This window comes from Balaenoptera ricei, chromosome 14 (assembly GCF_028023285.1).
Source record: "Balaenoptera ricei isolate mBalRic1 chromosome 14, mBalRic1.hap2, whole genome shotgun sequence".
Taxonomy (NCBI): Eukaryota; Metazoa; Chordata; class Mammalia; order Artiodactyla; family Balaenopteridae; genus Balaenoptera; species Balaenoptera ricei.
The window spans coordinates 12,176,372-12,192,480 of record NC_082652.1 but is presented as its reverse complement, the minus strand read 5'-3'; the positions used below and the strand labels follow the sequence as shown (position 1 = coordinate 12,192,480).

The window sequence follows — 16,109 nt, the reverse complement described above, 5'->3', positions numbered from 1 at the left end:
TCCCAGATGTTTGTCATTTCAATTCTAAAAAATCATAAGCAACAAGTCACAAAACCCCTATCTTTTTGCCTCTTTCTCAAGTGGTCCCCACCCAAGATCCATCGTGGGGAGGAAGGCATGCATGATGGGAAGTACACCTCACTGGTAGGCAGATCCCTGCAAGGACGGTTCCTGGGAGCTGGGCTCTTGACCTTCTGCCCCGAGACTCTGAAAGGTTTTAGTTCCCCTTTGAGGCTTGGCAGCCAGGAGGTGTGCCCTGGCACTACCTGGAAGCTGTACAGCACGGCAATGTTGATCTCCACCAGTGCCTGGTCCTTCCACAGGGAGGATGTCTTCCTCATGTCCAAGTTCATCTTCTTGGCCACTTCCTGAAAGGGGAAGGAAACACAGACTCATAGGCTGGGGCACCTCTGGATTTCAGACTAAAGAGGGACAGGGCTAGTGTCACCAATGAAATTCTTAATTAATTAATCAACTCATATGCAGACTAATTCACTTACTCAAATTTTTTATTTTATTTTATTGAGGACCCACTGGTAGCATCAAGAGACTAGAGGGACTTGGCTGGACCTTTTATTATTGAGCTTACCTTCTAGTGGGGGAGAGAAATAGGTAATATTGTGATGAGTGCTAATTCCTAGGAAGAGAATAAAGTGAGGAAATGGGATAAAGAGGGATATGGGGGGAGGGTGTATTGAACCAGGATAGTCAGGGAAGGACCACTGCAGAGGTGGCATACAGGTGAGTCCCAAATGATGAGAAGAAGTAAGACATTTGTAAATCTTGGGAGGGAATGTTCTATGCAGAGAGAACAGCATGCAAAGACCCTGGGGTGGGATCAGGCTTGCACTGAGGTACAGAAAGAAGGCCAGTGTATTTGGAGGGTAGGGAGCCAGGGGGAGTTGGTGAGAGAGAGATGCAGGACTGGATTATGCTAGATGTGCTAAGGAGTGAGGATTTTATTCCAAATATGATGAGGAGGGTCTTTGGGGGACTTTAAGGAGAGATGTGGGTCTGGGAGTGACATGAGCTGTTTTCTAGTAGGAAAAGCTCTCCACCCATCCTGTTCCATCTCCAGAGTGGCCACTGCCTGGAATCTAGATCATGGGTATTTTGAGTTCATGGGGACGCTTGCCTACTCCACTTGACAGATGAGGAAACTGAGGCTCAGAGAGCTGCAGAGACTTGCTCACAGGCCACAGAGCCAGTTGGCCTCGGGGCTGGAGCCCAGGGAGATGCATAACGCCCAAGACCTGGGAGCAGCTCCCCAGCCAGCCGATTCCTTTGGCAAAACTACTTGGAAAAAACAACTCCTGACATTTATGTTACAGCTCCAGCTAAAGCAGGAGCTGATGTCAGGAGCAGGGAAGACCCAATAGCAAATCCATTAATTAGAGCCTGGCTTCTCACTTCCTCTGTCAATTCTAGTCACTTGTGGGAACCTAGGTCTCATTATGGGGTTAGAATGTGACAGTTTCTCAAGTTTGGGTAAATCGCTTCCCAGCCCCAGATGTCATTTGTACATAATGGCAGTTAGAACTGGAAGGCTGGGGTGGGAGCGTGTCTCATTTAAGTTACCCAGTGACTACTCTTTGCAATCGAAATGTAAGCAGGGATCACGAAAGCAGACATTAATTTACTCTTTTGAGGCTGAGGTGTTAGGGTCTGTTTGGGGTCTTTTAGCGATGATACAAACACAGAGAGTAAGAAATTCGCTGCTTTACATAAATACATATAAAACTTGAGTTATTTTATAAAAGAAGAGATTGTGTACAGCCAGTCATGCTGCTATTGTTACTTCTACAGCATTATTTTGGTTAAAAGAATAGAAATTAGTTGCAAGAAAATGCAAAAAATATATATATATGACTTTAAAAATTCCCAAATATTACTTGAGCCACATTTCTGGAAATTGCCTGGAAATGTTTTTTCCTTTCCTGCCAGGAGTTTGTATAAATCAGTGGCTTCCCAGTAGAATCTTCTGGGGAGCTTTGAAAAATACCGGTGCCCGGGCTCCACCCTGGAGCACTTTCATACAAATTCTGGGGAGTGGGACCCCAGCATAATAAAACTCCCTAGGTAATTCCAGTGTGTGGCGAGGCTGCGGACCCCTGGTTCTGTTTTCCAGGCCAGCGCCCGTGGAATGTTTTTAAATTGACATATAACATTATGTGTATTTCAGGTGTGAGAAATATTGGTTTGATACATTTATATATTGCAATATGATTACCGCTGTAGGGTTAGTTAACACCTTTATCCAATCACATAATTACCATTTCTTTTTTGTGGTGAGAACAATTAAGATCTAGTCTCTTAGCAACTCTGAAATTTACAACAGTATCATTGTTGAACATAATCACTATGCTGTGCATTAAATCTCCAGGAATTATTTATCTGCTAGTTGCAGGTTTGTACACTTCCACAACATCTTCTCCATTTCTCCTGCCCCGCCTCCCCAGCCCCTGGTAATCACCACTCTACTCTCTGTTTTGGGGAGTTTGGCTTTTTTAGATTCCACATATATGTGAGATCACGTCATATTTGTCTTTCTCTGTCTGATTTATCTCACTTAGCATAATGCCCTTAAGGTCCACCCAGGTGAACACCCATGGATTTTAACGATATAAACCTAACGTTTGGTTCCGAGTTCGAATTTTGCCCTGTGCTTTATTTACTGTGTGACGTAGGCTCAGCACTTAACTTCTCTGTTTCTCAGTGTCCTCTTTTGAAACAAGGCCAATCACAGCAGACTGTGGTTACAAACAACATTTGCTGACAAAACCACAGCAATCCTGACGCTTTCACCAAAGTCGAGCTCCAGGGAGCAGTCCGCCCCAGCACTCTTTAGTAGATCAGGATGACTCAGCCCTGGAGAGAATCAGAACCTCCACCCAGAAATGTACGTGGTGGGGAATCACTGCCAAGCCTTGTTTTTTAAGAAAAGAGACCAAAAATGTCCCATGTTCATGGGTCGTTCTCAAAACCTTCTAACAAAGTTTGACACTGACAGGCAGTGTAGTAGAATGCTTATGAACTCGGATCGTAAAGCCAGACTGCCGGGGAGGGGGGAAGAAAAAAAAGCCAGACTGGGTTCATGTCCCAGCTCTGCCACTCCCTAGCTGTATGATCATGAGCTCGTTGTCATTTTAACCCTCCCAAAGGCCTCAGTTTCCTCATCTCTGAAAGGGGAATTATCACACCTGGAGGTTATGGTAAGGATTAAATGAGCACCTAATACATGCAAAGTGCTTGCAGTGGTGTCACATAGCACATAGTACACGTACTCTTCTTCTCTTTTTTTTTTTTTGTAGTACACGTACTCTTAATGCCACGGAAGCCTTCAGAAAGGCCAGGGGGCATCCCCAGAATTGCAGATTCTGTTTTAACCTCTTCCAGTTTCCAAGCCCCAAAGCTCAGCTGTGGGAAAGGACAGCTGAGCCCATCCCCTTTGCCTCCTGCTTCTGCATCATGATGACCAAGAAGGGACTTCACCTCCAGGATGTTGTATCGGGAGCTGTCACAGTAGTCGCGGACGCCAATCTCTGTGCCCATGTACCAGCCGCTGAAGGGACAGGCGCTGAACTCCAGGCCGCCGATCTCCAGGAGCATGTTTGACACAGCAGGGAGGCCGTACCACTTCAGCCCAAGGTCCTTGAACCACTCAAACCTGCGGAGATCAGCACAGCCCAGCTCACCATGGGGCAGGAGCCTCATGGGAAGACACGCAGGCGGGATATCCTTAGTCTGGGGATGCTGAAATGCCAGTGACTGACTAGGACTTACTATGCCAGAACCTAATTCCTGGGCTCATGTCAGACCTGTGGGATCACAGCTTCCACAGCTGGGGCCTGAGAATATGCACTTTAACATGTTTCCCAGGTGATTTGGATGGACATCCAGGCCTGGAAACCATTGCCTTGGGCTGCTGTTTATCTCCTAACCCCACCCTGAAGGTGAATCCAGGAGAAAGTGAACATTGCTGAGTTCCTTCTGACCTCAGGACCTTTGCACGGCAGTTCCTTCCTTCTCTTTTCCTTCTGTGCCTGTTCAGCTCTTACCCACCTTTCATTCTCAGCTAAAATGCTACTGACTCTGGGAAGCCTTCCCTTATGCCTGATCTGGATTGGGTCAGGAAGCTTTATGCCTCTAGGTACCATAAAATTTATTTTGCAGCACGTTATTGGAATTAAGTGGTTATTTGGGTCACTGATCTTCTCCTTGAGACTGACAGCACCATGGAGGCGGGGACCAAGTCATCTACAAAACCCAGCACAATGCCTGGCCCAGACTGGGAATAATAAACAGTATCGAATGAGTGAAGGAATGAATGAATGAAGGCCAAGTTTCACCAGGGAGATTGGGTAAGTTCCCAGATATTGGGCAGTGTCAGGAGCCTCAGGACACTTGCTCCCTCTCCAGGGCCTGGACTAGGGTGAGGCAAGTAAGGCACTAGCCTTGGGTGCAAAATTTAAGGGGGCACCAACAAACCCAGGGATCAAGATCAATACTATTAATTTATTTGCACAATATTCTAAATTAATTCAATGTTTTTTTAAAAAATCAAAATTAATGCAAAAAAAAAATCCATGACAAACAAGATACCAAAACTTTAAATAAAGACAGGCTCCCACCTTGCCCTAACTCGCCTCACTTGCTTCCCCCTAATTTCAGCCCTGACCTGGTCTGTGTTTAAAGTTTTGATATATTTAAAAAGTTAATTTTTATTTTAAAAAATATTACATTAAAATACTATTTATCTTGATGATTGATTTTTTTTTTTTTTTTGGTGCTTCCTCCATCAATTTTGCCCCTGAGGCCAGGGTCTTACTGTGGAGTTTCTTTACTCTCGAAAAGTGTAAATTCTATTTGTGCTGCTGGCCACAGCCCTCACAGCCCCATCCCGGCCCCAAATTGATTTTTTTTTTTTTTAACATCTTTATTGGAGTATAATTGCTCTACAATGGTGTGTTAGTTTCTGCTTTATAACAAAGTGAATCAGTTATACATATACATATGTTCCCATATCTCTTCCCTCTTGCATCTCCCTCCCTCCCACCCTCCCTATCCCACCCCTCTAGGTGGTCACAAAACACCGAGCTGATCTCCCTGTGCTATGCGGCTGCCTCCCACTAGCTATCTATTTTACATTTGGTAGTGTATATATGTCCATGCCACTCTCTCACTTTGTCCCAGCTTACCCTTCCCCCTCCCCATGTCCTCAAGTCCATTCTCTAGTAGGTCTGTGTCTTTATTCCCGTCTTACCACTAGGTTCTTCATGACTTTTTTTTTTCCCCTTAGATTCCATATATATGTGTTAGCATACCGTATTTGTTTTTCTCTTTCTGACTTACTTCACTCTGTATGACAGACTCTAGGACCATCCACCTCACTACAAATAACTCCATTTCGTTTCTTTTTATGGCTGAGTAATATTCCATTGTATATATGTGCCACATCTTCTTTATCCATTCATCCGATGATGGACACTTAGGTTGCTTCCATGTCCTGGCTATTGTAAATAGAGCTGCAATGAACATTTTGGTACATGACTCTTTTTGAATTACGGTTTTCTCAGGGTATATGCCCAGTAGTGGGATTGCTGGGTTGTATGGTAATTCTATTTTTAGTTTTTTAAGGAACCTCCACACTGTTCTCCTTAGTGGCTGTATCAGTTTACATTCCCACCAACAGTGCAACTGGACAGGTATATGTAAAAGTATGAAATTAGAACACTCTCTAACACCATACACAAAAATAAACTCAAAATGGATTAAAGACCTAAATGTAAGGCCAGACACTATCAAACTCTTAGAGGAAAACATAGGCAGAACACTCTATGACATAAATCACAGCAAGATCCTTTTTGACCCACCTCCTAGAGAAATGGAAATAAAAACAAAAATAAACAAATGGGACCTAATGAAACTTAAAAGCTTTTGCACAGCAAAGGAAACCATAAACAAGACCAAAAGACAACCCTCAGAATGGGAGAAAATATTTGCAAATGAAGCAACTGACAAAGGATTAATCTCCAAAATTTACAAGCAGCTCATGCAGCTGAATAACAAAAAATCAAACAACCCAATCCAAAAACGGGCAGAAGACCTAAATAGACATTTCTCCAAAGAAGATATACAGATGGCCAACAGACACATGAAAGATTGCTCAACATCATTAATCATTAGAGAAATGCAAATCAAAACTACAATGAGATATCATCTCACACTGGTCAGAATGGCCATCACCAAAAAATCTAGAAACAATAAATGCTGGAGAGGGTGTGGAGAAAAGGGAACCCAAATTGCTTTTGACCTTGAGCTGCGTCAGGTCACATAGAGTGTTAAATGGCTCCCTCTATTTAAAATTTGTGCCCACAACGACACAGGAGGTGCTTCTGCTCTTTCAGCCCTTAGGGTTGGAAAAAGGGCAGGTCCAGGTTGATGGCTTAGGAGTGGGGTAAGGAGGGAGATTTTTTTTTTTTAATTGAAGTATAGTTGATGTACAATATTATATAAGTTACAGGTGTACCATATGGTGATTCACAATTTTTAAAGGTTATACTCCATTTATAGTTATTATAGAATACTGGCTATCTTCCCTATGTTTTACTGTATCTCCTTGAGGTTTATTTGTTTTATACATAATAGTTTGTACCTCTTAATCCCCTACCCCTATATTGCCCCTCTCCCCTTCCCTCTCCCCACCGGAACCACTAGTTTATTCTCTATATCTGTGAGTCTGCTTCTTTTTTGTTATATTCACTAGTTTGTTGTATTTTTTAGAGTCTACATATAAGTGATATCATACAGTATTTGTCTTTCTCTATCTGACTTATAAGGAGGGAGATTTTGATTCAGAAAAGATGGTGGTCCCTAGGCTGGTGAAGGAGGAATTATTGATGTTGAGGGAGCCCACCTTGCCCTGGCCCCATGGTGAGGGTAGGAACCAAGACCCCCTTTTAGCCTCTGTCTGGGCTGGAGAGAGAGCCGGGGGGGTGCAGGGTTGGGTAGAGAGGGGCACTGGGTAAATCCACCCACCCTCACCCACCCCATGCCAGTCCCTCTTACTTGGGGTGCCTGATGGGCACTTCCAGCACCAGCTCTGGAGGAATCTGGAAGAGCTCAGGGTCATTGCCGTTGGCCTGGAGCAGGAGTGGCAGGACATCGAAGCGGCTTCTTGGGGGTTTCCAGCCCTGCTGGATGCAGATCTGCAACCAGACCCGCCAGGTCAGGCCGCCATGCCCCAGACCCTCCAGACACAACAGCAATGGGGGGAGGGGCAGAGGTCCCAGTGCAAGCCCGCCAGCAGCCCCCCTGGAGGCTCTGGGTCACGGCCACCTTCTTTATGAAGTTCTCCCTGACATCATCACGTAACTAGTATAACTTTCTGTGGTCCCACGGGACAGAAAGCAAACGTGTCCTCCAGCCCCTCACTTGGTTATATTTTCCAGGTCTTCCCTGCCAACTGGGAACTCCCGGAGCAAGGGCTGAACTGACTCTTGCATCTGTGGTGCCCTCGCACAGGGCTGGGCACGCCTACGCACTTGCTCCGGAAGTGTTTGCATCCGGTGCCTAAGACATGAAGAAAATGTACCAGATTTGATGAGGGCAGATCTCTCAGAATGACCACATAAAATGCATCTGTTAGAGCAGCTATCCTATCAAAATATAAAGCGAGCCACATAGTAATTTAAAATTTTCTAGCAGCCACATTTTAAAAATTAAAAAAAAAACAAAAAAACCCAGAGCAAAACCAGGTGAAATTAATTTAAATAATATATCATTTTAAAAAGTTTTAATTTCAATAATATTTAATTAAATTAAATAATTATGAATTATAGCATATTAATTATAGTAATAGTAATTAATTATAGTAACAGTAATTTATTAATACTGTACTAAAAGCATTACTATATCAAATATTAATATCATTATGTATTAATATATATTATATATGGCATATATATAATATATATGGTGTATATATTAATATATTAATAGTAATACTATTAATATATTAATAGTATATTTGACATTAAAATTAAATATGCAATTCATTTATTAATCCAATAAAATATAAAAATTTATAATATATAACATAATTAAACACCAACTGATTAATAATAAATTATTAATATTAATATATTTAAAGATGTTTAAAATAAAATTAACTATATTTATTAATACAATAAGTGTATTAATTTATTAATAAATAGAAATAGATTAGCCCGATATTATCCACAATATTATTTTTCAATAGGTAATCAAGATACAAATTACTAATGAGATCTTTTCCACTCTTTTTTTGTTCTCTGTCTCTGAGACCGTGTTATTTACACTTAGGGCATGTCTCAGTTTGGACTCTCCACATTTCAAGTGGTCACTTGCTACATGCAGCCAGTGGCGGCCGTACTGGGTGAGGGGGTTTTGAAAGTTACAATTCTGTGGTTACGTTTGGGGTGACTCTTTCTGCTGGGTTAGTAGACAGAGGAAGCACAGCAGCGTGGGTTTAGGAGAACACGTTGTGTCAGTGAGGTTTCTGGAGACAGAAGGAGACGGAGAGGCCATGGCGTTTCTGTTCCGGCGGCCACAAGGACAAGGTCAGCCAAGTACACAGTTAGAGGTCAGCCAAGTGGAGCAGAGAGTCTGGCTGAGGCTAAAAGACACAGGTCTGACTCCTGGTCGCCCTGGTTATAGCCCCCTCCCCAGGATAATAATATTTTAATAAGAAAAGCCACTTGCAAATGAAGTCAGCAGCGATGAGGGTGTGGGGTAGCCCTTGGCCTAAGCAGCTCCCTCGTGGGGTGGAGTTTGAGGGGCGTTTGAGGAAAGAACAAAGATAAAGCAGAATGGCGGCTGAGTGGGTGACAAATAAAAGGGGTACCGGCTCTGTGTGCGTGAGATATTCCAGGCATGGGCTCTGCCTATTATGTCTCCTGTGGGCATAGCTGGTGGAAGCTTCCAGGCCTTACCTGTGCTGTCTGTCCACATCACCACCTGGAAGGAGCCCTGGATGGGGAGAAGGTGGTATTTGTGTTCCTAGTGGCTTTTATGAACTGACTTGGGCTGCCAGCAACCGTGGCGGTACTGGAGAGTCCAGTCTGTCCAGAGAGGGGTTGGGTGGGTAGAAATGTTGTACAAGGAAATGAATGAATGAATGAAGGGTATGAGTCTGACATATTACCCAACTCAGAAAAGATGAGGCCAGACATGGCTTCCACATGTCAGTTCCTCTCCTCCCAGGGGAAGGCAGGAGATTGGAACTGTACTTCTAGCTTTTCCTCTGTTCCTTTAGTAGCCTTGGATAATGTGTTTGGCTTTGGTGAGACTCAGTCTACTCATCTGTGAAATGGGGCAATAGTTCCCATCATGAGGGTCGGGCAAGGTAATGGCATGAAAATGACCAAATGACCAGCTGTAGCAGAACCAGCAGGACTAGAGGCAAACAGAGCAGGAGCTCTGGAGATGAGTAAGCTGTACCTCACCGACCACCCTCCCTACGATAATATTAAACTAAGAGAAGTCTGTGGATAAAGACATTTTGGGGGGATGAGAGACCAGCTGGGGGAGGAGTCGGGGCACGCACCTCTGTGAACTCCACGCTGGCTGGATCCCCCAGGACGGAGCCGTCAGGCTGCTTGTAGCCAGCATAGCGGATGAGCTGGGAGTTCCAGACTCGAAAGTCATGCTTGCCATCGGTCCTCTGGGGAAATATGGTGATGGCAGATCTGTGGCGGAGAGAGGGGGACGTTTGGTACCAGGGCTGGGCTTGCACTTTGGGGACATACTGGAAAAAGTGTCGTCCAGGCCAATGAGTGCATAAGGCTCAGGGCCCACGGAGCAGCTGTTGGAAGGGGAGGGACCTTGCTCTGTCTCTCCACTGGACCGCTGGGTGAGGAAGGGTGGAGGATAGGAGGCCTGGTGCCAGCTCACTGAAGGAAAGAGAATGCTTCTCTAACTGGAGACTTTCAATCTTGACTTGGGCCAGTTTTCCAGAAAGTTCTTTTGCAGCAGGTAATCCTCAGGGGAAAAAACATCAGATCCTGTTTTCCTTTTAAGAGCTCACCAGTGATTCCCAGTTTCAGTCTTTCTTTTACCACCATCATTATTTATTGTCCCATTTGCTCACCCCCTGTACCACAGCAAAGTCTACAGACTTGGGATTAATAAGAGATCAACTTCCATTTGTACTCATATTTATTTACTTTGAAAGAAAACTGAAGATCGCCCCTGGCCTTGCCCACCTAAATAGGCAGCTGTGAGACCGTGTACTGTTATTAAATTGTAGAAACATGTGGTTGCCTACGGAAGGCACCTCACTGGAGCCCTGCTCTTGTTTTGTTAAAAGGGAAATTGGCGTTTTGGAGAGGTGTTATAATGATGCCTTATCCTCTTTGGTACCATCAGAAGGATTGAAACAAATGGAAAGGAGAGTAATTTTTTCACGAAGTGGTTTGATATTATCTCTGGCCAGGAGCTCCTGTTACCTGGACTCATCAGTTCCATCCACGGACCAAATCCTAGGCTATGGAAACCACATCCTGGCTTGTGTCAACATGGGGATGACGTCATAGGTCCAACCCAATGCTCACATCTGCTCCCATTCACATCCTGCCCCTGGAACCCTGCCCTGCTGCTCCCTTGGTTGGAGTCTGTTTCTGCTGTCATGTACCCAATTTCAAGGCCCGATTCAAATTTGCTTTCTCCACACAGCATCCCCTGTCTTATCTAGTTCCCAGGGCCTCCTTTTGAGCACATTTAGGTCATACTGTCTGCACAAGACAATACTGCATTTAATACTGCAGGGAGTGGTGTGTCACACCTCGGGGTGAGTCTAGAACCCAGGCTGAAGGCGGAAGTCATATAGAGCCAAAGATGCTCTTAAAAATCTCTTAGCAAAGGTGCCATATTGGAGATGAACACAGACTGAGTAAAATTGTGAGCATTTCCCTCCAGCATTAAACCACATGGCTGTTTCTTTGGTTGAGCGGCAGATAAAGCCTGTTTGTGTTTGTTTATATATATTCAAAAAGTGTGTTTAGAAACTCCAGAATCTCACACGGTGGGGTGGGATACTTACTCTGTGTGTGGGAATGAGCCAATGGAGGACACGGAACAGGTTCACACCTCCCGTCTCCCAAGTCTCCTAAGCACAATGTCGCAAAATGGCAAGTCTAATGCCCTGTACTGTTTGAGATACATCTCTCTCCCTCCCTTCATCTCCCTGGTCCACCTTCCTCCTTTATGCTTAGATAGTTTCTATACATGGTATACATTCTCTTATGGCCTCTCATCGTGTGCAGATGTGTAGTTTCAAACTTGTAAAAAAAAAAAATTAGCCAAATATTTCATCAATAGAATATCTCCTTTAGACCCGCCCCCCCCAATACAGAATTGAAAAAAGCAAAGGTGCACTGCTTACCCTGTGGAGATCCCGCCCCCCATATTACCCCATCACAGCACCATTTGAAAGCTACCAAAATAACCCATAAACTCCTTGAGGCCAAGACCTTGACTGGGCCCTCCTTTAACGTTAGGATACGCAGGAGGGCTCTTGATTGTTTTCTGAGGGGTGAGGTCTTTTAGGAAAAAGATCTGAATACGAATTTCCCAAGCAGGCCCTGGGCTTAAATTACAGGGTCTTTTCCTATTGGTGGGCTCAGCTGGCAAACACCATTTTCTTCTCAAGGAAGAGACTCGTCCAAGAAAGCCCATGCTTAATGCCAATAGGCCACTTTGGGGATGAGCTCAGCGTAGCCTGAGGGCTTGTGGGAATATCCCTGCAGTGGTCCTGCATGGCCCCAAGATGGGGCTGGTCCTCAGCTGCTGGGAACAGATGCAGGGGCAGGACTGAGGGAGCAGGATTAACAACTGTCACCGCCTGTCTGCGGGGCCCCAGCTGTTCCCTTCTAGCTGCTCCTCCCCCAGCTGAGACTTGGCAACGTGGAAGCCACCAGCTCACATTGGCGCCTTCCTGCCTTGGCCTGTACCCTGTGGCTTTGTTCTTCGCGGAGGGCAAGAGGAGTCCCAGGTGTGGCTCAGTTTGGTGGAAACAGAAACGGTGGTCCCCACAGCAGCGGGAAGAGAAATTGCCTTTTAAACCCAGGGAGCCTCAGAGGTGGCTCCAGGCAACAGAGCAGGAGGTGGTAAAAGCAGGTCACCACCGGCAATGGGATTTTCCTATTCCTGGGAATCTGAAACATCCCTTCCTGTTTCCACCGTGGGTGATATTGAGCTGTGGGATAAACGTGATTTTGGTTGCTGTAGTCTTGCAAACCACACGGGAGTCTGTTTCTCCCAGGACAGAAGGCACATGGTGGTTAGAACGAGGATGTCAGGCTACCTCTCTTGCCTTGACACCTGTCCCCGGGAAAAGAAGTGGAGCATTTCCTTCACAGGGGAGTGAACGCCAGACCCAAGGGTCAACGATGGGGGGGACATCAGACTCCGCTCCCCTAAGCGGGTCAGCTCACCTGAGGTTCCCTTTGTTGGTGGCATACTTGATATGGTTACAGATGTAGTTGAACATCCCGTGAGCCGTGGTACAGTCGCGGGCATCGAACACCTGCAAGGGGTATATCGTGGGAATGATCACCTCCTCCTTCCCCATTCATCACCCCCAGGGCAGCCCTCCCAATGGAGGAGCGCCCAGAGCCCCCCTCCCCGGCTGCTGCCCCCCCTGGAGTAGTGAGCAGCTCATTACTGAGCCCCGGGCTGGGTTTTATCTTTTTTTCTACCCTAATAACTATGGCCAATCGAACCAGGAAAAATCCCGTAAAAGTAGGCATGGAGTGTAAGTGAATGTAGGAAAGGGATGTGAGCAGAGGAGAGACTTTACATGGGCTGCCTGTATCTCCTCTGAGGCTCCTGGGGATTAGGGGCTTAAAAATAAAACAACAACAAAAAATCAGACACCCCTCCCCCCCCACCCGAGATTGATAACTAATCTACTTCCAAAAACGAAACTATTCCCTAGAGGAAAAAAAAAGTCACACCAGGGGACACAGAATCTAATGCTTTTAGGGAGTAGGCAGATAATGTAAATAAGGAAAGAGAGGAGGTATAAGACAAAAGGGGCAAGTGGGGTCTGTAGTAAACTGGAGAGTATAAGCCCTACCTAGAGACATCCAATTCAATTTTTAAAAAAAGATTGTTTGGGCTAAGTAAGATATAAGCCAGATTCAGTCATGATCTGAGAATGTGGGACCCCATGATCACCATCTGAGAGCTCACCGTAGCCACCAAGTGCCCCCTGCTAGGAGCTGACCCTTCGTAAAGCTCATTCCTCCCCCCGCCCCAACCCCACCAAAGGGCTCTTCACGGTACCCGAGCCTGGCCGCCCACCTGCAGCTTGGACCACTGGATCCGGCCGACGCAGCGGGAGGCATTCCTCCAGCCGTGCTTGGCCCCGTAGATGAGCTCCGTGTCCTTGAGCTGGTAGGTGCCGGTGCTTTCAGTCTCCCTGTTCACCTCTTCCAGCCTCTCCGTATGGGCTTTGGAGCCGAATCTGAGGGAAGAGAGACGAGACATGGGGGCATCACCCTCTCTACTAAATTAGAGGTCGGTGGAAGGAGTGAGCTATTACAGGAGGCCAGAAGCCACAGACTCTGGATTGATATCTGGACACAAGAGTTTGAGCGTAAAGCAGAGACTGGCAAACTCAAATGCCTGCAAAGGCCCGGCAGTGTGCATATGACTGAACTGGCTGGCTGGGGACTGCAGCCAACAGGTGAGCCGACACCTGGTCCAAAGGGGGCAGCCCCAACTCTGCTCTAGCCTGCTGTTGTCTGATAGGAATGGGGGGCCTGGTACTGCCAGATCTTCTTTCAAGAGAAACTGGACATCTGATTTTTAAAGGGAACTCTTCTAATTTTTAAATGGTGGCAATAAACTGAATTTTAGAAAGGTAAAAAATTCTTATGAAAAGGTTCAGGCTTACAAAAAGGTATAGAGAATAATGTAATGAATACCCATGTCCCAAGCCTAAGAAATGATAAATAAATAAGAAAATATATTATAGTTCCTTGGGAACTACTCTGCACTGTAGCCCACTTTCTTTCCAGGAGTGACTGCTGTTTTGAATGTGGCATCTAGCATTCTCATGCTTTTGTTTATATTTTTGCCACTTGTGTATCTATCCCCTAAAGCACGTATAGTATTTTTCTGCATGTTTAAAAAGTTGATGTAAATGGGGCTGTCCTGAATGTATCCTTCTACAACCTGTCCTTTTCTTCCTTTGCTCAAAGTTATTTAGGAGCTTCATTTCCATGAACATGCAGAGTTTTCACCTGTTCGTGTTCACAGCTGTATAGTATTCCATTACAGAAAATGCCACAGTTTACTTACACGTTCTCCTATCAATGGAGTTGAGATTGTTTCCAGTTGGCTCTTAATCTTTTTTCCTATTCTAACAACGTTTCAGTGAACATTCTTATGCAGGCCTTCTTGTGAACAAGTGTGAGAGTTTCTTTAGGGAATATACCCAGGCATGGAATTGCTTGAAAAGTTTCAAATTTAAGCAACACTTTGCAGGCTAAACAAAAACACTTCTAGGGGCCAGATCTGGCCCTTGGGCCACCAGTTTTTGACCTCTGTGCATGGCACGCAGAGGCCTTATGCTCAGGTCTTGGTTCAACTGTCTGCACAGTTGGACCTGAAGTCTCTGTACCCAGTACCCGGTCTTCCCAGTGTAGACATGAACTTGCCTTTTAATTGATGAGTAGTACTGATCAATAAACTCTTTGGCAAGAGGGAAGAGATGCTCTTTTGTGCGGACGTCTTCAGGCCTTCGTATTTGCTGAGAAGGAAGCATGATGGACCCCATACAGACATGCTCGGTGCATCCCGTTCCCTGGAAGGAAAAGAGATTTGGGCTATTACTTCGTTTCACCCAACTGTGGCACGTGTAGGGCTGTGGACCTGGATCTGACATTCGTGGTGGAGTTTCCCTGGCTTTAATTCCCAAAGCGGATTTCTCACATACCAGCTTCTAATCACTGTTGGACCTGGTTATCAGCCCAGGTAAGGAAAGGATAAGCAGTATTTTAAGGTTCTGAATGTGTTTGCTCTACTTAACTGGGGGGGGGAGAGGGGCTTTGTGACTGCCATTCCCTGGGAAGCAGAACCATTGGTGCTGAATCCCCAAATATTTTTTTGATCCCATGTTGATCAAGAAGGAGCTAGTAGAGTGATTATAGTAACTTGTTAGAATGTGTCTGTGGGATGTTGATTGCAGAACATAGCCCTAATTCTTCCCCTCCCTGTATTCACACCCTTTGCTCTGTGACTTTACAGCAATTCTCATCAAGAGGTAAAGCCTCTTCCCTGTCCTTTTGAATCTGGGCTGGTTTGGGCCAATAGAATATGGCAGAAGTGACACTGTGCCCATTCTGACTCTAGACCTCAAGAGATCTTACACGTTTCTGCTCATTCTCTCAGGACACTGCAAGCAGCATGTGAAGGAGACCAAGCTAGCTTGCTGGAGGATGAGAGGCCGCATGGAGCAGAGCTGAGTTATCCCAGCCAGGGCCATCCTAGACCAGCCTGCCGAGAGCTGACCCCTCAGATGATCGCAGAAGCATGAAATCAGCAGAACCACACAGCCAATCTGTAGGCTTTTGGAAAATAATAAGTGGTGGTTGTTTCAGGTCACTAATTTTGGGGGAAGTTTGTTACACTCCAATAGCTAACTGACAACATTCCTCCAAGAGGTCCATTTTTCAGAACAATGTAAAACAACAGATTGGTTGATTGACTTAAAAATATATAAAATTTAGAGGACAGACTGAAAACCAAGAAGGGTTTGTCCAAACCTCCATCAGTGGTCAGATTGTGTGAGAGAAAAAGAATGTACTTAGAACCAGCAACTCCCCTTTTGAGTACAAGGGACACAAATAAAAAGTATTTGCACAAGTAAGTATCCACCAGTGGTTCTCAAATGGGGGTGAATTTCCCACCCAGGGGACATCTGGTAATGTCTGAAGACATATTTGGTTGTCACAACTTGGTGGGGGGGGTACTGGCATCTGGTTGGCACAGGTCAGGGGTGATGCTCAACATCCTATAATGCACAGGTTGGTCCCCACGATAAGAATTACTCAGTCCCATGT

General features: G+C 45.3%; 1 protein-coding gene across 3 annotated transcripts in view; it reads right to left on the bottom strand.

Annotated features, from left to right (window-relative positions):
- NOS1 (nitric oxide synthase 1) overlaps positions 1-16,109 on the bottom strand; it is a 189,486-nt gene that overhangs the window by 41,817 nt on the left and 131,560 nt on the right. For all 3 annotated transcript variants that reach the window (XM_059895723.1, XM_059895725.1, XM_059895724.1), the window contains exons 5-11: positions 14,706-14,851; positions 13,345-13,507; positions 12,474-12,565; positions 9,587-9,728; positions 7,069-7,208; positions 3,493-3,667; positions 267-368 (exon numbers count right to left, since the gene is read on the bottom strand). In XM_059895723.1, coding sequence (XP_059751706.1) covers positions 267-368; positions 3,493-3,667; positions 7,069-7,208; positions 9,587-9,728; positions 12,474-12,565; positions 13,345-13,507; positions 14,706-14,851 — 960 coding nt within the window. The remainder of the gene's footprint in view (positions 1-266; positions 369-3,492; positions 3,668-7,068; positions 7,209-9,586; positions 9,729-12,473; positions 12,566-13,344; positions 13,508-14,705; positions 14,852-16,109) is intronic.